Source organism: Phocoena phocoena, chromosome 8, assembly GCF_963924675.1.
Source record: "Phocoena phocoena chromosome 8, mPhoPho1.1, whole genome shotgun sequence".
Lineage (NCBI taxonomy): Eukaryota > Metazoa > Chordata > Mammalia > Artiodactyla > Phocoenidae > Phocoena > Phocoena phocoena.
Window position 1 is genome coordinate 21176896 of NC_089226.1, and position 27416 is coordinate 21204311.

The 27416-nt window shown below is 37.7% G+C and overlaps 1 protein-coding gene across 1 annotated transcript; it reads left to right on the top strand.

Moving 5' to 3' along the window:
* Window positions 1-284: 284 nt before the first annotated feature.
* On the top strand, window positions 285-22567 carry BTG4 (BTG anti-proliferation factor 4). The gene is made up of 4 exons (XM_065883123.1): window positions 285-457; window positions 904-1041; window positions 20811-21009; window positions 22385-22567. The coding sequence occupies exons 1-4, from the start codon at window positions 285-287 to the stop codon at window positions 22565-22567; spliced, it is 693 nt and encodes a 230-aa protein (XP_065739195.1).
* The last annotated feature ends 4849 nt before the right edge of the window (window positions 22568-27416 follow it).

A 27416-nucleotide genomic window follows, 5' to 3' on the forward strand; every position in this document is an offset into this window, starting at 1 on the left:
TATTTAAAAGATTTTTTTTCTTTGAAAATCATTCAAATGATTTGAAAATCATTAAAGGTTAGTTGAGGAATTGGTGCTTCTGGCTGTTTTGTTGATTCATAGTATTGATGTGCTTTTTTTTAGTTCATTAAAGACTAACAAATGACTTCTGTTTTAAATTTAAGGTATATAAAATTTCCAAATGGCAATTACATGTTGATAATAAGTTAGACCCTTGTTTCTGTTTAATTTCTCTTTGCCTCCTTTTAATGGCTGCAGACCGACTCGTCGACTCTTCTTGAATCATGAGAGATGAAATAGCAACAACAGTCTTCTTTGTCACAAGATTAGCAAAAAAACATGATAAATTGAGTAAACAACAGATAGAAGACTTTGCAGAAAAGTTGATGACGATCTTGTTTGAAACATACAGAAGTCACTGGCACTCTGATCACCCTTCTAAAGGGCAAGCTTTCAGGTGAGAGTTGATATGCATGGCAAAGGGAGGTAACCACCTGCGATGATTTTGTTGGCAGCCTTTAAGTAATGAAAATTTTATGGGCTCAAATTTATTTGTTTGAACTTGGACTTGAAAAAAGGAGATGTGGTAGGTGATAGTACAAGTCAAAAACTGTAGAGCAAACCTATTTATGTGAGGTGGATTAAACAATTTCTAACTTGTGTTTACCCTGAAGGTTATACAGTGAACCTTTGGTGTGACTTAGTAATGGAATCCATGTTCTGAGTTGCTGTGTAAAAAGTCGGTATTTTACTCTTGCTGTAAAACTGGAGGGTGGCCAAGGAGTTGAGGAAAGATGGGAGTGAGGTGGGAGCTGTGTGTATTGGAGTTTCTTGCCTACAACATGATTCTCCAGCTAAAGTACCTGTCACCACATCTTTGTTTCCCTTTCCTTGTTTTTAAAGGTGTATCAGGATAAACAATAATCAGAATAAAGATCCTATTCTAGAAAGGGCTTGTGCTGAAAGTAATGTGGATTTTTCTCACCTGGGACTTCCGAAGGAGATGACCATATGGGTAGATCCCTTTGAAGTGTGCTGTAGGTGAGTAATCTCATTGGAGTTAGTTTGTGCGCTCTGCGGCCCTTGGAAATCTTAGGGTATTTAGTCAGCTCTATGCACCTTTGTGAAAGGTGATGCTCCAAAGCCCTGGATTAGCAGGGAAGGCACAGGGTGGCTAAGACTAGATGCAAACTATATCAGACAACACAGACTTCCCAATTAGGGTGGATGGAGTGGGAAGCACAAAGATTTTTGCATAGTATTTGAAATTTGACTTTAATCACTGCATCATATTGCCAACTGTAGATTGTAATGTCCAAGTATTATAGGCAGTGTCAAGGGGGAAGAGGAGTTATTTACCATCGGCAATTCAGTCCATCAGTTGAATCAAAAGAAAGTAGTCTGACTTTATCTTAGTTAATTCCTGGAAAGCTTTTATAGAATCCTTGACCCCTGCCAATTACGACAGTATTAGTAGCTGAAGGTCATAATGTCTCTCAATGTGCTTTGCTGTCAAGCCATTTCAATTTGTTTTTTTTTTTAATTGCAGTATAGTTGATTTACAAAATTATATTAGTTTCAGGTATACAACATAGTAATTCAAAGTTTTTACAGATTATACCCCATTTAAATTTATTATAAAACATTAGCTATATTCCCTGTGCTGTACTATATCTTTGTAGCTTATTTATTTTATACATAGTAGTTTGTACCTACCCCTATCTTTCCCCTCCCCATTTCCCTTTGCCCTGCTGATAACCACTAGTTTGTTTTCTATGTCTGCTGAGTCTGTTTCTGTTTTGCTATATACATATGTTTTATTTTTTAGATCCCACATATAAATGATATAGTACAGTATTTGACTTTCTCTGTCTGACTTACTTCACTAAGTGTAATACTCTCTAGGTCCATCCATGTTGCTGCAAATGGCAGAATTTCATTCTTTTTTATGGCTGAGTAGTACTCAGTTGTATATATACATGCCACATATTCTTTATCCATTCATCTGTTGATGGACACTTGGGTTGCTTCTGTCTTAGCTATTGTAAATAGTGCTGCCCTGAACATTGGGGTGCATGCATCTTTTCAAATTTCCTGGATATGTACCCAGGAGTGTTTTTTTTTCTGGATATATACCTAGGATATATATTGCTGGATCATATGGTAATCCTACTTTTAATTTGCGGAACCTCCATACTGTTTTCCATAGTGGCTGCACCAATTTACATTCCCACCGATAGTGTACAAGGGTTTCGTTTTCTCCATGTTCTCGCCAACATTTGGTATTTGTAGACATTTTGATGATAGCCATACTGACAGGTGTGAGGTGATGTCTCATTGTTTTGATTTGCATTTCTCTAATAATGTAAGATGTTGAGCATCTCGTTATGTGCCTGTTAGCCATTTGTATGTTCATTTCTTTGGAAAAATATCTATTCAGGTCTTCTGAACATTTAAAAAAATTTTTATTTTATTTATTTTTTTATACAGCAGTTTCTTATTAGTTATCCATTTTGTACTTATTAGTGTATATATGTCAATCCCAATCTCCCAATTCATCACACCCACCCCCCACCACTGTCCCCCCTTGGTGTCCATATGTTTGTTCTCTACATCTGTGTCTCAGTTTCTGCCCTGCAAACTGGTTCATCTGTACCATTTTTCTGGGTTCCACATATATGCATTAATATACGATATTTGTTTTTCTCTTTCTGACTTACTTCACTCTGTATGACAGTCTCTAGATCCATCCACGTCTCTGCAAATGACTCAATTTCATTCCTTTTTATGGCTGAGTAATATTCCATTGTATATATGTACCACATCTTCTTTATCCATTCATGTGTTGATGAGCATTTAGGTTGCTTCCATGTCCTGGCTGTTGTAAATAGTGCTGCAATGAACATTGGGGTGCATTTTTGAATTATGGTTTTGAATTATGGTTTTCTCTGGGTATATGTCCAGCAGTGGGATTGCTGGGTCATATGGTAATTCTATTTTTAGTTTTTTAAGGAACCTCCATATTGTTCTCCATAGTGGCTGTATCAATTTACATTCCCACGCACAGTGCAACAGGGTTCCCTTTTCTCCACACCCTATCCAGCATTTATTGTTTGTAGATTTTTTGATGATGGCCATTCTGACCGGTGTGAGGTGACACCTCATTGTAGTTTTGATTTGCATTTTTCTAATAATTAGTGATGTTGAGCAGCTTTTCATATGCTTCTTGGCCATCTGTATGTCTTCTTTGGAGAAATGTCTATTTAGGTCTTCTGCCCATTTTTAGATTGGGTTGTTTGTTCTTTTAATATTGAGCTGCATGAGCTGTTTATATATGTTGGAGATTAATCCTTTGTCTGTTGATTCGTTTGCAAATATTTTCTCCCATTCTGAGGGTTGTCTTTTTGTCTTGTTTGTAGTTTCCTTTGCTGTGCAAAAGCTTTGAAATTTCATTAGGTCCCATCTGTTTATTTTTGTTTTTATTTCCATTACTCTAGGAGGTGGGTCAAAAAAGATCTTGCTGTGATTTATGTCAAAGAGTGTTCTTATGTTTTCCTCTAAGGGTTTTATAGTATCCCACCTTACATTTAGGTCTCTAAACCAATTTGAGTTTATTTTTGTATATGGTGTTAGGGACTGTTCTAATTTCATTCTTTTACATGTAGCTGTCCAGTTTTCCCAGCACCACTTATTGAAGAGACTGTCTTTCCTGCATTGTATATCCTTGCCTCCTTTGTCATAGAGTAGTTGACCATAAGTGCGTGGGTTTATCTCTGGGCTTTCTATCTTGTTCCATTGATCTATATTTCTGTTTTTGTGCCAGTACCATATTGTCTTGATTACTGTAGCTTCATAGTATAGTCTGAAGTCAGGGAGTCTGATTCCTCCAGCTCTGTTTTTTGCCCTCAAGACTGCTTTGGTTATTCGGGGTCTTTTGTGTCTCCATACAAATTGTAAGGTTTTTTGTTCTACGTCTATAAAAAATGCCATTGGTGGGCTTCCCTGGTAGCGCAGTGGTTGAGAGTCCGCCTGCCGATGCAGGGGACATGGGTTCGTGCCCCGGTCCGGGAAGATCCCACATGCCGCGGAGCAGCTGGGCCCGTAAGCCATGGCCACTAAGCCTGCACGTCCGGAGCCTGTGCTCTGCAATGGGGGAGGCCACAACAGTGAGAGGCCCATGTACCACAAAAAAATAAATAAATAAATGCCATTGGTAATTTGATAGGGATTGCATTGAATCTGTAGATTGCTTTGGGTAGTATAGTCATTTTCACAATATTGAGTCTTCCAATCCAAGAACATGGTATATCTCTCCATCTGTTGGTATCATCTTTAATTTCTTTCATCAGTGTCATAGTTTTCTGCATACAGGTCTTTTATCTCCCTAGGTAGGTTTATTCGTAGGCATTTTATTCTTTTTGTTGCAATAGTAAATGGGAATGTTTCCTTAATTTCTCTTTCATATTTTTCATCATTATTGTATAGGAATGCAAGAGATTTCTGTGTATTAATTTTGTATCCTTCAACTTCACCAAATTCATTGATTAGCTCTAATAGTTTTCTGGTGGCATCTTTAGGATTTTCTCTGTATAGTATCATGTCATCTGCAAACAGTGACAGTTTTATTTCTTTTGCAATTTGTATTCTCTGATTGCCGTGGCTAGGACTTTATGTTGAATAATCGTGGTGAGAATGGACCTCCTTGTCTTGTTCCTGATTTTAGAGGAAATGCTTTCAGTTTTCCACCATTGAGAATGATGTTTGCTGTGGGTTTGTCATATATGACTTTTATTATGTTGAGGTAGGTTCCCTCTGCCCACTTTCTGGAGAGATTTTATGATAAATATGTGTTGAATTTTGTCAAAAGCTTTTTCTGCATCTATTGAGATGATCATATGGTTTTTCTTCTTCAGTTTGTTAATATGGTGTATCACATTGATTGATTTGTGTATATTGAAGACTCCTTGCATCCCTGGGATAAATTCCACTTGATCGTGGTGTATGATCCTTTAAATGTTTTGTTGGATTCTGTTTGCTAGTATTTTGTTGAGGATTTTTGCATCTATATTCATCAGTGATATTGGTCTGTAATTTTCTTTTTTTGTAGTACCTTTGTCTGGTTTTGGTATCAGGGTGATGGTGGCCTCACAGAATGAGTTTGGGAGTGTTCCTTCCTCTGCAATTTTTGGAAGAGTTTGAGAAGGATGGGTGTTAGCTCCTCTCTAATTGTTTCATAGATTCACCTGTAAAGCCATCTGGTTGTGTACTTTTGTTTGTTGGGAGATTTTTAATCACAGTTTCAATTTCATTACTTGTGATTGGTCTGTTAATATTTTCTATTTCTTCCTGGCTCAGTCTTGGAAGGTTATACATTTCTAAGAATTTGTCCATTTCTTCCAGGTTGTCCATTTTATTGGCATAGAGCTGCTTGTAGTAGTCTCTTAGGATGCTTTGTATTTCTGCGGTGTCTGTTGTAACTTATTTTCCATTTCTAATTTTATTGATTTGAGTCCTCTCCCTCTTTTTCTTGATGAGTCTGGCTAATGGTTTATCAATCTTGTTTATCTTCTCAAAGAACCAGCTTTTAATATTATTGACCTTTGCTATTGCTTTCCTTGTCTCTTTTTCATTTTTTTCTGCTCTGATATTTATGATTTCTTTCCTTCTACTAACATTAGGTTTTTGCTTTTTTTTTTTTTTTTTTTTTTTTTTTTGCGGTATGCGGGCCTGCCCCTCACTGTTGTGGCCTCTCCTGTTGCAGAGCACAGGCTCCGGACGTGCAGGCTCAGCGGCCATGGCTCACGGGTCCAGCCGCTTCACAGCATGTGGGATCTTCCCGAACCGGGGCACGAACCCGTATTCCCTGCATCGGCAGGCGAACCCTCAACCACTGCACCACCAGGGAAGCCCATAACATTAGGTTTTTTGTTCTACTTTCTCTAGTTCCTTTAGGTGTAATGTTAGATTGTGTATTTGCGATGTTTGTTGTTTCTTGAGGTAGAATTGTATTGCTATAAACTTCCCTCTTAGAATTCCTTTTGCTGCATCCCATAGGTTTTGGATCATCGTGTTTTCACTGTCATTTGTTTCTAGGTATTTTTTAATTTCCTCTTTGATTTCTTCAGTGACCTCTTGGCTATTTAGTAACGTAGTGTTTAGCCTCCATGTGTCTGTGTGTTTTATTTTTTGTTCCCTGTAATTGATTTCTAATCTCATAGTGTTGTGATCAGAAAAGATGCTTGATATGATTTCAATTTTCTTAAATTTACTGAGGCTTGATTTGTGACCCAAGATTTGATCTATCCTGGAGAATGTTCCGTGCACACTTGAGAAGAAAGTGTAATCTGCAGTTTTTGGATGGAATGTCCTATAAATATCAATTAAATCTATGTGGTCTATCGTGTCATTTAAAGCTTGTGTTTCCTTATTAATTTTCTCTTTGGATGATCTGTCCTTTGGTGTAAGTGAGTTGTTAAAATCTCCCACTGTTATTGTGTTACTGTTGATTTCCTCTTTTAGAGCTGATAGCAGTTGCCTTATGTATTGAGGTGGTCCTATGTTGGGTGCATATATATTTATAATTGTTATATCTTCTTCTTGGGTTGATCCCTTGATCATTATGTAGTGTCCTTCCTTGTCTCTTGTAACAGTCTTTATTTTAAAGTCTATTTTATCTGATATGAGTATTGCTACTCCAGCTTTCTTTTGATTTCCATTTGCATGGAATATCTTTTTCCATCCCCTCACTTTCAGTCTGTATGTGTCCCTAGGTCTGAGGTGGGTCTCTTGTAGACAGCATATATATGAGTCTTGTTTTTGTATCCATTCAGCAAGCCTGTGTCTTTTGGTTGGAGCATTTAATCCATTCATGTTTAAGGTAATTATCGATATGTATGTTCTTATGACCATTTTCTTAATTGTTTTGGGTTTATTTTTGTAGGTCCTTTTCTTGTCTTTTGTTTCCCACTTAGAGAAGTTCCTTTAGCATTTGTTGTAGAGCTAGTTTAGTGGTGCTGAATTCTCTTAGCTTTTGCTTGTCTGTAAAGCTTTTGATTTCTCCATCGAATCCGAATGAGATCCTTGCTGGGTAGAGTAATCTTGGTTGTAGGTTCTTCCCTTTCATCACTTTAAATATGTCATGCCACTCCCTTCTGGCTTGTAGAGTTTCTGCTGAACAATCAGCTGTTAACCTTATGGGGGTTCCCTTTTATGTTATTTGTCCTTTTTCCTTTGCTGCTTTCGATAATTTTTCTTTGTCTTCAGTTTTTGCCAATTTGATTACTATGTGCCTCAGCATGTTTCTCCTTGGGTTTATCCTGTATGGCACTCTCTGTGCTTCCTGGACTTGGGTGACTATTTCCGTTCCCATGTTCGGGAAGTTTTCGACTATAATCTCTTCAAATATTTTATAGGGTTCTTTCTCTCTCTCTTCTTCTGGGATCCCTATAATGCCAATGTTTTTGCGTTTAATGTTGTCCCAGAGGTCTCTTAGGCTGTCTTCATTTCTTTTCATTCTTTTTTCTTTATTTTGTTCCACAGCAGTGAATTTCACCATTCTGTCTTCCAGGTCACTTATCCGTTCTTCTGCCTCAGTTATTCTGCTATTGATTCTTTCTAGTGTATTTTTCATTTCAGTTATTGTATTGTTTTGTTTTTGTTTTTGTTTGCAGTACACGGGCCTCTCACTGTTGTGGCCTTTCCTGTTGTGGAACACAGGCTCTTGACGTGCAGGCTCAGTGGCCATGGCTCACGGGTCCAGCCGCTCCACGGCATGTGGGATCCTCCCAGACCAGGGCACGAACCCGTGTCCCCAGCATTGGCAGGCGGACTCTCAACCACTGTGCCACCAGGGAAGCCCACCTGTTATTGTATTGTTCATCTCTGTTTGTTTGTTCTTTAATTCTTCTAGGTCTTTGTTAAACATTTCTTGCATCTTCTCGATCTTTGCCTCCATTCTTTTCGAGTTCCTGGATCATCTTCACTATCAGTATTCTGAATTCTTTTTCTGGAATGTTGCCTATCTCCACTTCATTTAGTTATTTTTGTGGGGTTTTATCTTGTTCCTTCATCTGGTACATAGCCCTCTGCCTTTTCATCTTGTCTTTCTGTGATTGTGGTTTTTGTTCCACAGGCTGCAGGATTGTAGTTCTTCTTGCTTCTGCTGTCTACCCTCTGGTGGATGAGGCTATCTAAGAGGCTTGTGCAAGTTTCCTGATGGGAGGGACTAGTGTTGGGTAGAGCTGGGTGTTTCTCTGGTGGGCAGAGCTCAGTAAAACTTTAATCTGCTTGTCTGCTGATGGGTGGGGCTGGGTTCCCTTCCTATTGAGTGTTTGGCCTGAGATGCCCCAGCACTGGAGCCTACCTGGGCTCTTTGGTGAGGCTAATGACAGACTCTGGAGGGCTTACACCAAGGAGTACCTCCTAGAACTTCTGCTGCCAGTGTCCTTGTCCTCATGGTGAAACACAGACACCATCTGCCTCTGCAGGAGACCCTGCAACACTAGCAGGTAGGCCTTGTTCAGTCTCCTATGGGTCACTGCTCCTTTTCCTGGGTCCTGATGCACACACTACTTTCTGTGTGCCCTCCAAGTGTGGAATCTCTGTTTCCCCCAGTCCTGTCGAAGTCCTGCAATCAAATCCCTCTAGCCTTCAAAATCTGATTCTCTAGGAATTCCTCCTCCCATTGCCAGATGTCCAGGTTGGGAAACCTGGCGTGGGGCTCACAACCTTCACTCCAGTGGGTGGACTTCTGTGGTATATGTGTTCTTCAGTTTGTGAGTCACCCACCCAGCAGTTATGGGATTTAATTTTATTGTGATTGTGCCCCTCCTACCATGTCACTGTGGCTTCTCCTTTGTCTTTGAATGTGGGGTATCTTTTTTGGTGAGTTCCAGTGTCTTCCTGTCAATGATTGTTCAGCACTTAGTTGTGATTCTGGTGCTCTCACAAAAGGGAGTGAGAGCATGTCCTTCTACTCTGCCATCTTGAACCAATCCTATCTGCCCATTTTTTGACTGGGTTGTTTGTTTGTTGTTTTTTTCATATTGAGTTGTATATTGTGGATATTAATTCCTTGTCAGTTATGTTATTTGCAAATATTTTCTTCCATTCAGTAGGTTATCTTTTTGCTTTCTTGGTTTCCTTTGCTGTGCAAAAGCTTTTAAATTTAATTGGGTCCTATTTGTTTATTTTTGTTTTATTTGCCTTAGGAGACAGATCCAAAAAAAATATTACTACAATTTATATTAGGTTTCTGCCTATGTTTTCATCTAGGAGTTTATGTGGTTTTCAGTGTTACATATAGGTCTTTAATCCATTTTGAGTTTATTTATATGTGTGAGAAACTGTTATAAATTCATTGTCTACTTGTAGCTGCCCTGTTGTCCCAGCACCACTTATTGAAGAGACTGTCTTTTCCCCATTGTATATTCTTGCCTCTCTGTCATAGATTAATTAACCATAGGTGCATGGGTTTATTTCTGGGCTCTCTGTTCTCTTCCACTGATCTATATGTCTATTTTTGTGCCAGTATCATACTGTTTTGATTACCAGAGTTTTGTAATATAGGCTGAAGTGCAGGAGCTTGATACCTCCAGCTCTGTTCTTTCTCAAGATTGCTTTGGCTATTTGGGGTCTTTTGTGTTTTCATACAAATCTTAGAATTATTTGCTATAGTTCTGTGAAAAATGCCATTAGTATTTTGATAGGGATGGCATTGAATCTGTAGATCGCCCTGGATATTATGGTTATTTTAACAATATTAATTCTTCCAATCCATGAACATTGTATATCTTTCCATCTGTTTTTGTCTTCAGTTTCTTTCATCAGTGTTTTATAAATTTCTGAGTACAGGTTTTTTACCTCCTTAGTTATTCTTAGGTATTTTATTCTTTTTGATGTGATGGTAAATGAGATTGTTTTCTTAATTTCTTTCTGATAGTTCATTGTTAGTGTGTAGAAATGTAACAGATTTCTGCAACAAATTTCTGTATACTAGTTTTGTATTCTGCAATTTTACCAAATTGTTTTCTGGTGGTATCTTTAGGATTTTCTGTGTATACTATCATGTCATCTGCAAACAGTGACAGTTTTACTTCTTCCTTTCCAATTTGGATTCCTTTTCTTTTTCTTGTCAGATTGCTCTGTCTAGAGTTTTGAATACTATGTTGAATAAAAGAGGTGCAAGTCAGTATCTTTGTCTTGTTCTGATCTTAGAGAAAATGCTGTCAACTTTTTATGATGAGTGTGATGTTAGCTGTGGACTTACCATATATGGCCTTTGTTATGTTGAGAGATGTTCCCTCTTCCCACTTTGTGGAGAGTTTTTATTATAAATGAATGTTGAATAGTGCTGAAAGGTTTTTGTACATCTATTGAGATGATAATAGGATCTTTTATTCAACTTGTTAATGTGATGTATTACATTGATTTGTGGTTATTGAACCATCCTTGCATTCCTGGGATAAATTCCACTTGACATGGTGTATGATCCTTTTAATGTATTGTTGGATTTGATTTGCTAATATTTTGTTGAGGATTTTTGCATCTATGTTCATCAGCGATACTGACCTGTAATTTTTTCTGTGATATCTTTGTCTGGTTTTGGTATCAGGGTGATGTGGCCTCATAGAATGAGTTTGGAAGTGTTCCTTCCTCTGCAATTTTTTGGAAGAGTTTGAGAAGGATAGGTGTTCACTATTCTCTAAATGTTTTCTAGAACTCACCTGTAAAGCTGTCTGGTCCTGGAATTTTGTTGTTTGGGGGTTTCTTTTTTTTTCTCCATTATTAATTCAATTTCATTACTGGTAATTGGTCTGTTCATGTTTTCTATTTCAGCCTGGTTCAGTCGTGGGAGATTGTACATTTCTAGGAATTTGTCCATTTCTTCTAGGTTGTCCATTTTATTTGCATATGGTTATTCATAGCAATCTCTTGTGATCTTTTTATTGTTTGTAACTTCTTTTTTATTTCTGATTTTATTGATTTGGGCCCTCTCTTTTTCTCTTGATGAGTCTGGCTAAAGGTTTATCAATTTTGTTTATCTTTTCAAAGAACCACCTCTTAGTTTCATTGACCTATTTTTTGTTTGTTTTTTGTCTCTATTTCATTTCTGCTCTGATATTTATAATTTATTTCCTTCTATCAACTTTGGACTTTGTCTTCTTCTAGTTTCTTTCGATGTAAGGTTAGGCTGTTTGAGACTTTTGTTTCCCAAGGTAGGCTTGTATCACTATGAACTTCCCTCTTAGAACTACTTTTGCTGCATCCCATAGATTTTTGGATCATTGTGTTTTTGTTATCATTTGTCTCCAGGTATTTTTTGATTTCCTCTTTGATTTCTTCAATGATCCATTGGTTGTTTAGTTTATATTGTTTAGCCTTTACATGTTTGCGGGGTTTTTTTTTTTCAGTTTTCTTATAGTGATTTCTAGTTTTGCAGCATTGTGGTCAGAAAAGATGCTCAATATGATTTCAGTCTTCTTAAATGTACTGAGAATTGATTTGTGGCCTAGCATGTGATTTGTCCTGGAGAATGTTCCATGTACACTTGAAAAGAATGTGTATTCTGCTGCTTTTGGATGGGATGCCCTGTAGATATCTGTTAGGTCCATTTGGTCTACTGTGTCATTTAAGGCTAGTGTTTCCTTCTTGATTTTCTGTCTGGATGATATGTCCATTGATATAAGTGGGGAGTTAAAGTCCCCTACTATTATTGTATTACTGTCAAGTTGCCCCTGTATCTCTGTTAATATTAACTTTACATATTTAGGTGCTCCTATGTTGGGTGCATATATATTTACAATTGTTATACCTTCTTCTTGGATTGATCCCTTGATCATTATGTAATGTCCTTCTTTGTCTCTTGTTACAGTTTTTGTTTTAAAGTCTACTTTATCTTAGAGTCTACTTTGTCTACTTTGTGTAAGTATTGCTACCCTGGCTTTCTTTTCATTTCTATTTACATGGTATACCTTTTCCTGTCCTCTCACTTTCAGTGTATGTGTGTCTTTAGATATGAAGTGAGTTTCTTGTAGACAGCATATATGAGTATTGTTTTTGTATCTTCAGTCACTCTATATCTTTTGATTAGAACGTTTATTCCAGTTACATTTAACGTAATTATTGATTGATATGTACTTACAGCCAGTTTATTAATTGTCTTGGTGTTGTTTTTGTAGTTATTTTGTTCCTTTCTTCTTTTCTCTCTTCCCTCATTATTTGATGACTATCTTTAGTGTTATGTTCAAATTTCTTTCTGTTTTTTGTGTATCTATTATGGATTTTAATTTTTGGTTACCATGAGGTTTATATATAGCAATCTATATACGTGATTATTTAAATTGCTCATCTCAACAACCTTAGCCACTGGAGACAGACATCAAAAACAACGGGAACTACGAAAGTGCAGCCTGCAAAAAGAAGACCCCAAACAGAGTAAGATAAGCAAAATGAGAAGACAGAAAAACACACAGCAGATGAAGGAGCAAGATAAAAACCCACCAGACCTAACAAATGAAGAGGAAATAGGCAATCTACCTGAAAAAGAATTCAGAATAATGATAGTAAGGATGATCTGAAATCTTGGAAGTAGAATGGACAAAATGCAAGAAACAGTTAACAAGGACCTACAAGAACTAAAGATGAAACAAGCAACGATGAACAATGCAATAAATGAAATTAAAATCACTCTAGATAGGATCAATAGCAGAATAACTGAGGCAGAAGAACGGATAAGTGACCTGGAAGATAAAGTAGTGGAAATAACTACTGCAGAGCAGAATAAAGAAAAAAGAATGAAAAGAACTGAGGACAGTCTCAGAGACCTCTGGGACAACATGAAACGCACCAACATTCGAATTATAGGGGTTCCAGAAGAAGAAGAAAGAAAGAAAGGGACTGAGAAAATATTTGAAGAGATTATAGTTGAAAACTTCCCTAATATGGGAAAGGAAATAGTTAATCAAGTCCAGGAAGCACAGAGGGTCCCATACAGGATAAATACAAGGAGAAACACGCCAAGACACATATTAATCAAACTGTCAAAAATTAAATACAAAGAAAGCATATTAAAAGCAGCAAGGGAAAAACAACAAATAACACACAAGGGAATCCCCATAAGGTTAACAGCTGATCTCTCAGCAGAAACCCTACAAGCCAGAAGGGAGTGGCAGGACATACTGAAAGTGATGAAGGAGAATAGCCTGCAACCAAGACTACTCTACCCAGCAAGGATCTCATTCACATTTGATGGAGAAATTAAAACCTTTACAGACAAGCAAAAGCTGAGAGAGTTCAGCACCACCAAACCAGCTTTACAACAAATGCTAAAGGAACTTCTCTAGACACGAAACACAAGAGAAGGAAATGACCTATAGTAGCGAACCCAAAACAATATATAAAATGGAAATAGGAACATACATATCGATAATTACCTTAAATGTAAATGGACTAAATGCTCCCACCAAAAGACACAGATTGGCTGAATGGATACAAAAACAAGACCCTTATATATGCTGTCTACAAGAGACCCACTTCAGAACTAGAGACACATACAGACTGAAAGTAAGGGGATGGAAAATGATATTCCATGCAAATGGAAACCAAAAGAAAGCTGGAGTAGCAATTCTCATATCAGACAAAATAGACTTTAAAATAAGGACTATTAAAAGGGACAAAGAAGGACACTACATAATGATCAAGGGATCGATCCAAGAAGAAGATATAACAATTGTAAATATTTATGCACCCAACATAGGAGCACCTCAATACATAAGGCAAATACTAACAACCATAAAAGGGGAGATCAACAGTAACACATTCATAGTAGGGGACTTTAACACCCCACTTTCACCCATGGACAGATCATCCAAAATGAAAATAAATAAGGAAACACAAGCTTTAAATGATACATTAAACAAGATGGACTTAATTGATATTTATAGGACACTCCATCCAAAAACAACAGAATACACATTTTTCTCAAGTGCTCATGGAACATTCTCCAGGATAGATCATATCTTGGGTCACAAATCAAGCCTTGGTAAATTTAAGAAAACTGAAATTGTATCAAGTATCTTTTCTGACCACAACGCCATGAGACTAGATATCAATTACAGGAAAAGATCTTTAAAAAATACAAACACATGGAGGCTAAACAATACACTACTTAATAATGAAGTGATCACTGAAGAAATCAAAGAGGAAATAAAAAAATACCTAGAAACAAATGACTATGGAGACACAACGACCCAAAACCTATGGGATGCAGCAAAAGCAGTTCTAAGGGGGAAGTTTATAGCAATACAAGCCCACCTTAAGAAGCAGGAAACATCTCGAATAAACAACCTAACCTTGCACCTCAAGCAATTAGAGAAAGAAGAACAAAAAAACCCCAAAGCTAGCAGAAGGAAAGAAATCATAAAAATCAGATCAGAAATAAATGAAAAAGAAATGAAGGAAACAATAGCAAAGATCAATAAAACTAAAAGCTGGTTCTTTGAGAAGATAAACAAAATAGATAAACCACTAGCCAGACTCATCAAGAAAAAAAGGGAGAAGACTCAAATCAATAGAATTAGAAATGAAAAAGGAGAAGTAACAACTGACACTGCAGAAATAAAAAAAATCATGAGAGATTACTACAAGCAACTCTATGCCAATAAAATGGACAATCTGGAAGAAATGGACAAATTCTTAGAAATGCACAGCCTGCCAAGACTGAATCAGGAAGAAATAGAAAATATGAACAGACCAATCACAAGCACTGAAATTGAAACTGTGATTAAAAACCTTCCAACAAACAAAAGCCCAGGACCAGATGGCTTCACAGGTGAATTCTATCAAACGTTTAGAGAAGAGCTAACACCTATCCTTCTCAAACTCTTCCAAAATATAGCAGAGGGAGGAACACTCCCAAATTCCTTCTACGAAGCCACCATCACCTTGATACCAAAACCAGACAAGGATGTCACAAAGAAAGAAAACTACAGGCCAATATCACTGATGAACATAGATGCAAAAATCCTCAACAAAATACTAGCAAACAGAATCCAACAGCACATTAAAAGGATCATACACCATGATCAAGTGGGGTTTATTCCAGGAATGCAAGGATTCTTCAATATACGCAAATCTATCAATGTGATAAACCATATTAACAAATTGAAGGAGAAAAACCATATGATCATCTCAATAGATGCAGAGAAAGCTTTCGACAAAATTCAACACCCATTTATGATAAAAACCCTCCAGAAAGTAGGCATAGAGGGAACTTTCCTAAACATAATAAAAGCCATATATGACAAGCCCACAGCAAACATCATCCTCAATGGTGAAAAACTGAAAGCATTTCCACTAAGATCAGGAACAAGACAAGGTTGCCCACTCTCACCACTCTTATTCAACATAGTTTTGGAAGTTTTAGCCACAGCAATCAGAGAAGAAAAGGAAATAAAAGGAATCCAAATCGGAAAAGAAGAAGTAAAGCTGTCACTGTTTGCAGATGACATGATACTATACATAGAGAATCCTAAAGATGCTACCAGAAAACTACTAGAGCTAATCAATGAAGTTGGTAAAGTAGCAGGATACAAAATTAATGCACAGAAATCTCTGGCATTCCTATATACTAATGATGAAAAATCTGAAAGTGAAATCAAGAAAACACTCCCATTTACCATTGCAACAAAAAGAATAAAATATCTAGGAATAAACCTACCTAAGGATACGAAAGACCTGTATGCAGAAAATTATAAGACACTGATGAAAGAAATTAAAGATGATACAAATAGATGGAGAGATATACCATGTTCTTGGATGGGAAGAATCAACATTGTGAAAATGACTCTACTACCCAAAGCAATCTACAGATTCAATGCAATCCCTATCAAACTACCACTGGCATTTTTCACAGAACTAGAACAAAAAATTTCGCAATTTGTATGGAAACACAAAAGACCCCGAATAGCCAAAGCAATCTTGAGAACGAAAAAAGGAGCTGGAGGAATAAGGCTCCCTGACTTCAGACTATATTACAAAGCAACAGTAATCAAGACAGTATGGTACTGGCACAAAAACAGAAAGATAGATCAGTGGAACAGGATAGAAAGCCCAGAGATAAACCCACGCACATATGGACACCTCATCTTTGATAAAGGAGGCAGGAATGTACAGTGGAGAAAGGACAGCCTCTTCAATAAATGGTGCTGGGAAAACTGGACAGGTACATGTAAAAGTATGAGATTAGATCACTCCCTAACACCATACACAAAAATAAGCTCAAAATGGATTAAAGACCTAAATGTAAGGCCAGAAACTATCAAACCCTTAGAAGAAAACATAGGAAGAACACTCTATGACATAAATCACAGCAAGATCCTTTCTGACCCACCTCCTAGAGTAATGGAAATAAAAACAAAAATAAACAAATGGGACCTAATGAAACTTCAAAGCTTTTGCACAGCAAAGGAAACCATAACCAAGACCAAAAGACAACCCTCAGAATGGGAGAAAACATTTGCAAATGAAGCAACTGACAAAGGATTAATCTCCAAAATTTACAAGCAGCTCATGCAGCTCAATAACAAAAAAACAAACAACCCCATCCAAAAATGGGCAGAAGACCTAAATAGACATTTCTCCAAAGAAGATATACAGAATGCCAACAAACACATGAAAGAATGCTCAACATCATTAATCATTAGAGAAATGCAAATCAAAACTACAATGAGATATCATCTCACACCAGTCAGAATGGCCATCATCAAAAAATCTAGAAACAATAAATGCTGGAGAGGGTGTGGAGAAAAGGGGACACTCTTGCACTGCTGGTGGGAATGTGAATTGGTTCAGCCACTGTGGAGAACAGTATGGAGGTTCCTTAAAAAACTACAAATAGAATTACCATATGACCCAGCAATCCCACTACTTGGCATATACCCTGAGAAAACCAAAATTCAAAAAGAGTCATGTACCAAAATGTTCATTGCAGCTCTATTTACAATAGCCAGGACATGGAAACAACCTAAGCGCCCATCATCGGATGAATGGATAAAGAAGATGTGGCACATATACACAATGGAATATTACTCAGCCTTAAAAAGAAATGAAATTGAGCTATTTGTAATGAGATGGATAGACCTAGAGTCTGTCATACAGAGTGAAGTAAGTCAGAAAGAAAAAGACAAATACCGTATGCTAACACATATATATGGAATTTAAGGGAAAAAAATGTCATGAAGAACCTAGGGGTAAGATAGGAATAAAGACGCAGACCTACTGGAGAACGGACTTGAGGGTATGGGGAGGGGGAAGGGTGAGTTTTGACAGGGCGAGAGAGAGTCATGGACATATACACACTAACAAACGTAGTAAGGTAGATAGCTGGGGGGAAGCAGCCGCAAGGCACAGGGATATTAGCTCGGTGCTTTGTGACAGCCTGGAAGGGTGGGATGGGGAGAGTGGGAGGGAGGGAGACGCAAGAGGGAAGACATATGGGAACATGTGTATATGTATAGCTGATTCACTTTGTTATAAAGCAGAAACTAACACACCATTGTAAAGCAATTATACCCCAATAAAGATGTTTAAAAAAAAAATAAATAAATTGCTCATCTCTTAATTTCAAATGCATTTTAACAACCCTGCATTTTTACTCCTCCCCCCTCATGATTACTGCTTTTTTACATCATATTTTCTATCTAATTGTTTTGTGTATCCCTTAACTACTTATTGCAGATCTAGGCAATTTTACTACTTTTGTCTTTTAACCTTCCTATTAGCTTTGTATGTGGTTGATCTTACTGCCTTTATTGTATATTTTGCCTTTACCAATGAGCTTTTTCCTTTCATAATTTTCATGTTTCTAGTTGTGGTTTTCCTTTTTTGCTTAACGAAGCCCCTTTTAACATTTCTTGTAAAGTTGCTTTGGTGATGATGGACTCTTTTAGCTTTTGCTTATCTGTAAAACTTTTGATCTCTCTTTCAAATCTGAGGGTAAGCCTTGCCAAGTAGAATATTCTTGGCCATAGGTTTTTCATTTCATCACTTTAAATATACTGCAACACACCCTTCTGACCTGCAGAGTTTCTGCTGAAAAGTCAGCTGATAGCTTTATGGGGAGCCCCCTTACATGCAACCTGTTGCTTTTTCCTTGCTTTTAATATCCTCTCTTTATCTTTAATTTTTGCCATTTTCATTACAATGTATCTTGGTGTGTTCCTCCTTGGGTTGATCCTGTTTGAGGCTCTCTGTGTTTCCTGGACCTGGATATCTGTTTCCTCTGCCAGGTAGGGAAGTTTTCAGCTATATGTCTTCAAATATATTCTCTGACCCTTTTTCTTTTCTCCTTCTAGGATCCCTATAATGTGAATGTTAGCATTCTTGGTGTTTTTCCAGAGATCTCTTAAAGTATTCTAATTTCTTTTTATTCTTTTTTTCTGTTTCAGCTTCAGTGATTTCTATTACTCTGTCTTCCAGCTCACTGATCTGTTGCTCTGTATCATCTAGTCTACTGTTGATTCCTTCTAGTGTATTTTCACTTCAGTGAAATTCTCCAGTTCTGCTTTGTTCTTCTCTGTATCTTCTAACTCTTTGTTTAACTTCTCACTATTTCCCTACATTCTTCTCTCAAGTTCTTTGTTCATCTTTATGATCATTACCTTCAACTCTTTATTGGGTAGATTACCTTTATCCTAAAATTCTTCTTCTGGGGTTTTATCTCATTCCTTCATTTGGAACATGTTCCTCTGTTTCCTCATTTTGCCCAATTTGTTTTTATTTCTATGTATCTGGTTGGTTGATAACATTTCCTGGCTTTGGAGAAGTAGCCTTTTGTAGGAGACATCCTGTGCATCCCAGCAGTGCACTCCCCTCTAGTCACCAGAACTATATGCTCTAGGGGTGCCCCCTATGTGGGATGTGTGGGTCCTTATGTTGTGGTGGACTGACTACTGTGGGTGGTCTAGTAGGTGGGGCTGGTCCCCGATCTGGTTGGTTGCCAGGCCCTGCCATGTATGGAGGCTGCCAGCTGCTGGTTGTGATGTTGGGTCATTAGGAAACTGGCTGTGGAACCATGGGGAAGGGGGTCCTGGGGCTAGTGCTGGCTCACTGATGGGCAGAGCTGGGTTCTGGCCTTGGTGGTTGTGGGGCTGAGGTTTCCAGTTCTAGTGTCAGCCTGCTGGTGGGTAGGGTCAGTTCCTGATACAACTGGTTGTGCATTGTGGGGTGTCTCAGAGTTGATGCTGGCCCATTGGTGAATGGGGCTGGATCCCAAGGTGGCTGGCTGAGGGGTTCATGGTGTCCTGGAGCTGGTGTTGGCCTGCCAATGGGTTGGGCTCTGGTTGAGAGGGTGCAGGGGCTAGTGTTGGCTCACTGGCTCACTAGAGCTGAGTCCTGAAATTTCTGGCTGCAGGGCCTGTGGGTCCTAGAGTTAGCTGGTATAGGCCTGCTGGGGGGTGGGGCAGCTCCCTGACATAGCTGGCTACAGGGTCTGAGGTGCCCCAAAGCTTGTTTTGGCTTGCTGGTAGGTGGGGCTGTATCCCCGAATGGCTGGCTGAGGGACCCAAGGAGTCTCAGAGCTAGTGTTGGCCTGTTGGTAGATGGGGCCTGGGCCCAGGTGATCTTGGAGCTGATGTCAGCCTGCTGGTGGGTGGGCTGGGAAGCCAGGGCCCAGGGGTCTTGAGGATGCCCACTGGTGGGTGAGGTTCCTCCCTGGGCTGGTGCTGGCTCCTTGGTGGTGGGGTCAGGGTCCAGGGTATCCTGGGGCCGATTCCTTCTCACTGGTAGGCAGAGCTGGGTCCTGGGGTCTCTGCCTGCAGGGCCCTGTGGGTCCTGGGGCTAGTGCTGGTGCACTGGTGTGTGGGGCCAGGCCCTGGGCCCTCTGTTGGACAGTGCTGCATCCTGGGGCATCTGTGGGCTCAGGGGCTCTTAAGGCTGTGTACCTGCTAGTAGGTGGGGCTGTTTTCCCACCTGTAGTTGCTTGGCCTGAGGCATATCAGCACTGGTGCTGAAGGGCTGATGGGCGGGTCTGGGTCCTGGTTCTAATAAGCTAGAGGAAAGATTTCAAAATGGCGCTTGCCAGCACGAATGTCCACGTGGTAGAACAAGCTCCCCAAAATGGTTGCTGCCAGTGTCTGTGTCCCCAGGATGAGCTCAAGTTGCCCCCTGCCTCTCCAGGAAGCTCTCCAAGATCAGCTGGTGAGTCTGGCCCAGGCTCCTTTCAAATTACTGCTTCTGCCCTGGGTCCTGGAGATTTTGTGTGGGCCCTTTATGAGTGGCATCTCTATTTCCCACAGCCCTCTGACTTTCCCAAAGTAAGCCCCACTGGCATTCAAAGCCAAGCATTCTGAGGGCACATCTTCCTGGTACAGGATCCCTGGTCTGGGAAGCTCCATGTGGGGCTCAGACCCATTGCTTCTTTGGGAGAACCTCTACAACTGTAATTAGCCCCCCACTTGTGTGTTGCCCACCCAGGGGTATGGGTCTGACCTATACCATGACTCTGCCCCTCTTACTGGTCTCATTGTGGTTCCTTCTCTATAACTTTAGTTGTAGAAATCTTTTCTGCTAGATTCCAGTCTCTCATCAATAGTTGCTCTCTAAATAGTTGTAATCTTGGTGTGCCCATGAGAGGAGGTAGGCTCAGGATCTTCCTACTCCACTATCTTGGCCAAGCTTTGAGAATTTGTTTTCTTTTTTTTTTAAAAGTAACTCTTCTTGTAAATTACTGAGTTGTTTCCAGAAAAGATTAGAGATAAAACCTGTGAGAATTTGAATCCTTAATGAATGCTTTATTTTCCTTTCCTACTTAGGTATGGTGAGAAAAATCATCCATTTACAATTGCTTCTTTCAAAGACAGATGGGAGGAATGGAAATTATCCCAACAAATCAGTGATGCTGTTAATAGAGCCACATTAGACTACTCCTCTGGCACTTCCTCTGATGAAGAAAGTTGTAACAAAGAGCCTCAGATAATTCCTAAAGTCAGCAATCCAAAGAGTATTTATCAGGTAAAATGTTCTCCATTTCTTCTCTGTACATTTTTTTTCTACTCTAATTCTGAAAAGAGTATGCTCACTGTAAAAGCAAAGAAACAAATAATTGGAAAATATGGAAAGATTATAAAGATTAAAATCACAGTAATAATATTCTGGCAAAACCTTTTCTGTCTTTTTTTCTTCCTTCTCTCTCTTTATACCCTCTACTTGGCTGAGTGCGCACTGATTTAGGGAGAATCTCTGACCCTTTGTATGTATGTAAATTTGTTTTCTTTATCACTTATGTATTGACACGTTAAAGCAATTTAAATATTTTAAATCATTTGCTTCCCTTATAATTTTTTAGCTAATGTATTATTGGAAGACATCTAGGTTGTTTTCATATTATTGTGATAGTAAAAAAGCTAATTTTTACAGAGATGTCAAAATTCTAAGTTATTTCTAGAGATTTGATTCTCAGACATGTAGTTACTGGGTCATTGTGTATGAATATTTTATGAGTTCTTAACACAGGACAAAGTACCTTCTAGAAAGATGTCTTTGTAGTCTTACCAGCTCTATGTGAAAGTGTTTATCATTTTCCCTAAAATTGGGTATTCTCATTGAAAAATATCATTTTTATTAACTAAATTAAACATTAAAACAAAAACTCCATGTACCTAAGTGTTGTAGTTACTTACTGTCTTATGAATTTTTTCTCCTTCACCCATTTATCATTTGAGGCCCTAATGTGTTTTTAAAGGCTTTTCAAAGGTTAGAAATATTTTAACCCCTTGTCATATTACTGGAAAACTTTTTTCCGCTAGCTTGTTTAGTTTTCTAAACTATATATGTAGTTTATATTTAGTTCTATATGTAAAGTTTAAAATTATGTAGTAAAATGTTTGCCCTTAATTCTATTTTTATGCTTAGAGAGATCTTCTTAATCTAAGGATCAGATCTGTAGTCAGCTATATTCTTTTAGAACAATGTCCTTTGAAAGTGTGGTCTGCAAAACATTTATATTGGTCATCTGAGATGTTTAAGATGGATGTTTCTAGACCTCAACCCCAGAGATTGTGATTAGATAGTTTTGGGTTGAGCGAGGTAGGGATCACGTTGGAGAGAACACAGGAATATATTCTAATTTGAGTAAATGTTTTGTTTTTAAAATTCTTGGTTGGACTAAAGAATTTTGTTAAAAGATATGAAGTGACTTACTTCATACCCTAAAATGCAACTCAGTTTTCCAAAGATAATGATCTACTTTGATTTCTATTCATTTGTATTTCCTATGCTTTTGAAAAGTTGAACCTTTGAGTTATGGGTTTATATTTAATCCTTAGAAGTGGCTTATCAGTTTACAGAAAATCATCATGCTCCTTTTTTCTTCTTTTTTTCTCCCCAGGTTGAAAACTTGAAACAGCCCTTTCAATCTTGGTTCCATATTCCCCGCAAAAACAATATGGGGGATGGCCGAATGGGCCTCCTAGGAAATGCTTATCATGCATTGCATAAGATCCCTAAGGGTCACAGGCCTGCTGCTGGGCACCGGGTGGACAGGTACCACTGGGTCAACACACACCGATAGTGCAGCGGCTGGGCCCTGGCGGGGTAGAGCTCAGCAGAGCTACTTTATTTTCTCTGAAATGAAAACAAGTCTAAGCTCGAGAGGCCCAGGAAACAGAAAAAATAACCACATTAGGGACTAGGGTGCATGATGGTGAATCCTCTCATGCAGATCATGACTGTGTTCTTAGCTGTACTTTTAATTCTTTAATTTTAAATGAAGGTTTATATAACACAAATGAATGTACCCTATAAGGTAATAGAATGAAGATATTGACCTGTAATAAGATTCAATGCATTATGAAGAGTAACAGTTTAAATAAACGTGCTGTGTTTTTAATACCTTCTTAGTTGAGTTTGTTGCAAGAAAGTTTTAAAAGTTCTTGTTTTTCATTAGCCATTAAAAAAAAAAAAGTAGACCTTCATTTAGGGAAGAGTGATCCTCATAGTATTCAAGTTCTACTTTATTACCTGCCATTACTGTTCTATTTTATAAGGTCAGTAAGAGCTTGCCTGAAAACTACTTTTTACGACATCATTCCCTTAAAAAATTTGGCTTATTTCTAAACCTCATAATAGCCTTAATTATGACACTTTGTGGATGCTATATCTCACTATGAAGAACTCAAGTGAAGCAGAAAAAAGCATAGTACCAAGGAAATAAAAATCCCTCCCATCCAACCAGAAATTACCATTATTAACATTAAATGGTGACTATCTTTCCAGTGATCCTTTATATACATACAAATGTAAGAATTGACATATAGAAAATTTAATAAGAAAACCATACTATGGGAGCTACTTGATAGATATTTAGATTTAATTTTACTTGACCTCAGAAAAAAAGAAACCTAAAGTAAAACTGAAAGTTGTTGAAATAGTCATAAGATTTTATTTTTTGAAATATTTCTTTTATGGTTTAAAAAAAGGACCACCAGGAGGCCAGACAGTCTTTATAACTTAAAAAAAAATGCAGTATTGCTTATTTGTTACTATGAAAGCTGCAGACATTAACATTCTTCATTTTTTTCTTTGCCCCTTATCTTCCATGTCACTTTACAAATTGAGGTTTAATTGACATATAACATTAGTTTCAGGTGCACAACATGATCTGATATTTGTATACATTGTGAAATGATTACCACAATAAGTCTAGTTAACGTCTGTCAGCATAAATAGTTACTTTTTTGGGGGGGGATGAGAACTGTTTTTACTCTCTTGGTAACTTTCAAATATGCAACATTTTTAATGTCAAGGTTTCACATTTAAGTTCTCTCCTGAAATAATTATTCTTAATAGTTGATTTTTCTTAGTTCTGTATTTCAACTTATTCAATGAATGCTCATCAATATTTTCTATATGTGAAATCTATTTTGATTCACCTTTCTTTTTTATAAATTTTATTTTATTCATTTTTTATACAGCAGGTTCTTATTAGTCTACAGTTTTATACACATCAGTGTATACATGTCAATCTCAATTGCCCAATTCAGCACACCACCATCCCCCCACTCCCGAGGCTTTCCCCCCTTGGTGTCCATATGTTTATTCTCTACATCTGTGTCTCAACTTCTGCCCTGAAAACTGGCTCATCTGTACCATTTTTCTAGGTTCCACATACATGCCTTAATATACGATATTTGTTTTTCTCTTTCTGACTTACTTCACTCTGTATGACAGCCTCTAGATCCATCCACGTCTCAACAAATGACCCAGTTTCGTTCCTTTTTATGGCTGAGTAATATTCCATTGTATATATCTACCACATCTTGTTTATCCATTCGTCCCTCGTTGGACATTTAGATTGCTTCCATGACCTGGCTATTGTAAATAGTGCTGCAATGAACATTGGGGTGCATGTGTCTTTTTGAATTATGGTCTTCTCTGGGTATATGCCCAGTAGTGGGATTGCTGGATCATATGGTAATTCTATTTTTAGTTTTTTAAGGAACCTCCATATTGTTCTCCATAGTGGCTGTATCATTTACATTCCCACAAACAGTGCAACAGGGTTCCCTTTTCTCCACACCCTATCCAGCATTTGTTGTTTATAGATTTTCTGATGATGCCCATTCTAACTGATGTGAGGTGATACCTCATTGTAGTTTTGATTGGCATTTCTCTAATAAATAGTGATGTTGAGCAGCTTTTCATGTGCTTCTTGGCCACATTCATGTGCTTCTTTGGAGAAATGTCTATTTAGGTCTTCTGCCCATTTTTGGATTGGGTTGTTTCTTTAATAGTGAGCTGCATGAGCTGTTTATATATTTTGGAGATTAATCCTTTGTCCATTGATTCATTTGAAAATATATTCTCCCATTCTGAGGGTTGTATTTTTGTCTTGTTTGTAGTATCCTTTGCTGTGCAAAAGCTTTGAAGTTTCATTAGGTCCCATTTGTTTATTTTTGTTTTTATTTCCATTACTCTAGGAGGTGGATCAAAAAAGATCTTGCTGTGATTTATGTCAAAGAGTGTTCTTCCTATGTTTTCCTCTAAGAGTTTTATAGTGTCTGGTCTTATACTTATGTCTCGAATCCACTTTGAGTTTATTTTTGTATGTGGTGTTAGGGAGTGTTCTAATTTCATTCTTTTACATGTAGCTGTCCAGTTTTCCCAGCACCATTTATTGAAGAGACTGTCTTTTCTCCATTGTATATTGTTGCCTCCTTTGTCATAGATTAGTTGATCATAGGTGTGTGGGTTTATCTCTGGGCTTTCTATCTTGTTGCATTGATTTATATTTCTGTTTTTGGCCAGTACCATATTGTATTGATTACTGTAGCTTTGTAGTGTAGTCTGAAGTCAGGGAGTGTGGTTCCTCCACCTCCGTTTTATCCCCTCAAGACTGCTTTGGCTATTCGGGTTGTTTGTATCTCCATACAAATTTTAAGATTATTTGTTCTAGTTCCGTAAAAAATGCCATTGGTAATTTGATAGGGATTGCATTGAATCTGTACATTGCTTTGGGTAGTATAGTCATTTTCACATTATTGATTCTTCCAATCCAAGAACATGGTATATCTCTCCATCTGTTGGTATCATCTTTAATTTCTTTCATCAGTGTCATAGTTTTCTGCATACAGGTCTTTTGTCTCTCTAGGTAGGTTTATTCCTAGGTATTTTATTCTTTGTGTTGCAATGGTAAATGGGAGTGTTTCCTTAATTTCTCTTTCAGATTTTTCATCATTTGTGTATAGGAATGCAAGAGATTTCTGTGCATTAATTTCATATCCTTCAGCTTAACCAAATTCATTGATTAGCTCTAGTAGTTTTCTGGTAGCATGTTTAGGATTCACTATGTATAGTATCATGTCATCTGCAAACAGTGACAGTTTTACTTCTTTTCCAATTTGTATTTCTTTTATTTCTTTTTCTTCTCTGATTGCCATCACTAGGATTTCCAAAACTACGTTGAATAATAACGGTGAGAGTGGACATCCTTGTCTTGTTCCTGATCTTAGAGGAAATGCTTTCAGTTTTTCACCATTGAGAATGATGTTTGCTGTGGGTTTGTTGTATATGGCCTTTATCATGTTGACGTAGGTTCCCTCTGTGCCCACTTTCTGGAGAGTTTTTATCATAAATGGGCATTGAATTTTGTCAAAAGCTGTTTCTGCATTTATTGAGATGATCATATGGCTTTTATCCTTAAATTTGTTATTATGGTGTATCACACTGATTGATTTGTGTATATTGAAGAATCCTTGCATCCCTGGGATAAATCCCACTTGATTGTGGTGTATGATCCTTTAAATTTGTTGTTGGATTCTGTTTGCTAGTAGTTTGTTGAGGATTTTTGTATCTATATTCATCAGTGATATTGGTGTGTAATTTTCTTTTTTTGTAGTATCTTTGTCTGGTTTTGGTATCAGGGTGATTGTGGCCTCACAGAATGAGTTTGGGAGTGTTCCTTCCTCTGCAAGTTTTTGGAAGAGTTTGAGAAGGATAGGTGTTAGCTCTTCTCTAAATATTTGATACAATTCACCTGTGAAGCCATTTGGTCCTGGACTTTTGTTTGTTGGAAGTTTTAAAATCACAGTTTCAATTTCATTACTTGTGATTGGTCTGTTCATATTTTCTATTTCTTCCTGGTTCAGTCTTGGAAGGTTATACCTTTTGAAGAATTTGTCCATTTCTTCCAGGTTGTCCATTTTATTGGCATAGCGTTGCTTGTGGTAGTCTCTTAGGATGCTTTGTATTTCTGCGGTGGCTGTTGTAACTTCTCCTTTTTCATTTCTAATTTTATTGATTTGAGTCCTCTCCCTCTTTTTCTTGATGAGTCTGGCTAATGGTTTATCAAGTTTGTTTATGTTCTCAAAGAACCAGCTTTTAGTTTTATTGACCTTTGCTATTGTTTTCTTTGTTTCTATTTCATTTATTTCTGCTTTGATCTTGACGATTTCTTTCCTTCTGCTAACTTTGTGTTTTGTTTGTTCTTCTTTCTCTAGTTCCTTTAGGGGTAAGGTTAGATTGTTTATTTGAGATTTTTCTCGTTTCTTGAGGTAGGCTTGTATATAAGCTTCCCTCTTCCTTCTTTTTGATTTCCTCTTTGATTTCTTCAGTGGTCTCTTGGTTATTCAGTAACGTATTGTTTAGCCTCCATGTGTTTGTGCTTTTCATGTTTTTTTCCCCTGTAATTAATTTCTCATCTCATAGTGTTGTGATCAGAAAAGATGCTTGGTATGATTTCAATTTTCTTAAATTTACTGAGGCTTGATTTGTGACCCAAGATATGATCTATCCTGGGAATGTTCCATGCGAACTTGAGAAGGAAGTGTAACCTGCTGTTTTTGGATGGAATGTCCTATAAATATCAATTAAATCTATCTGGTCTATTATGTCATTTAAAGCTTCTGTTTCCTTATTTATTT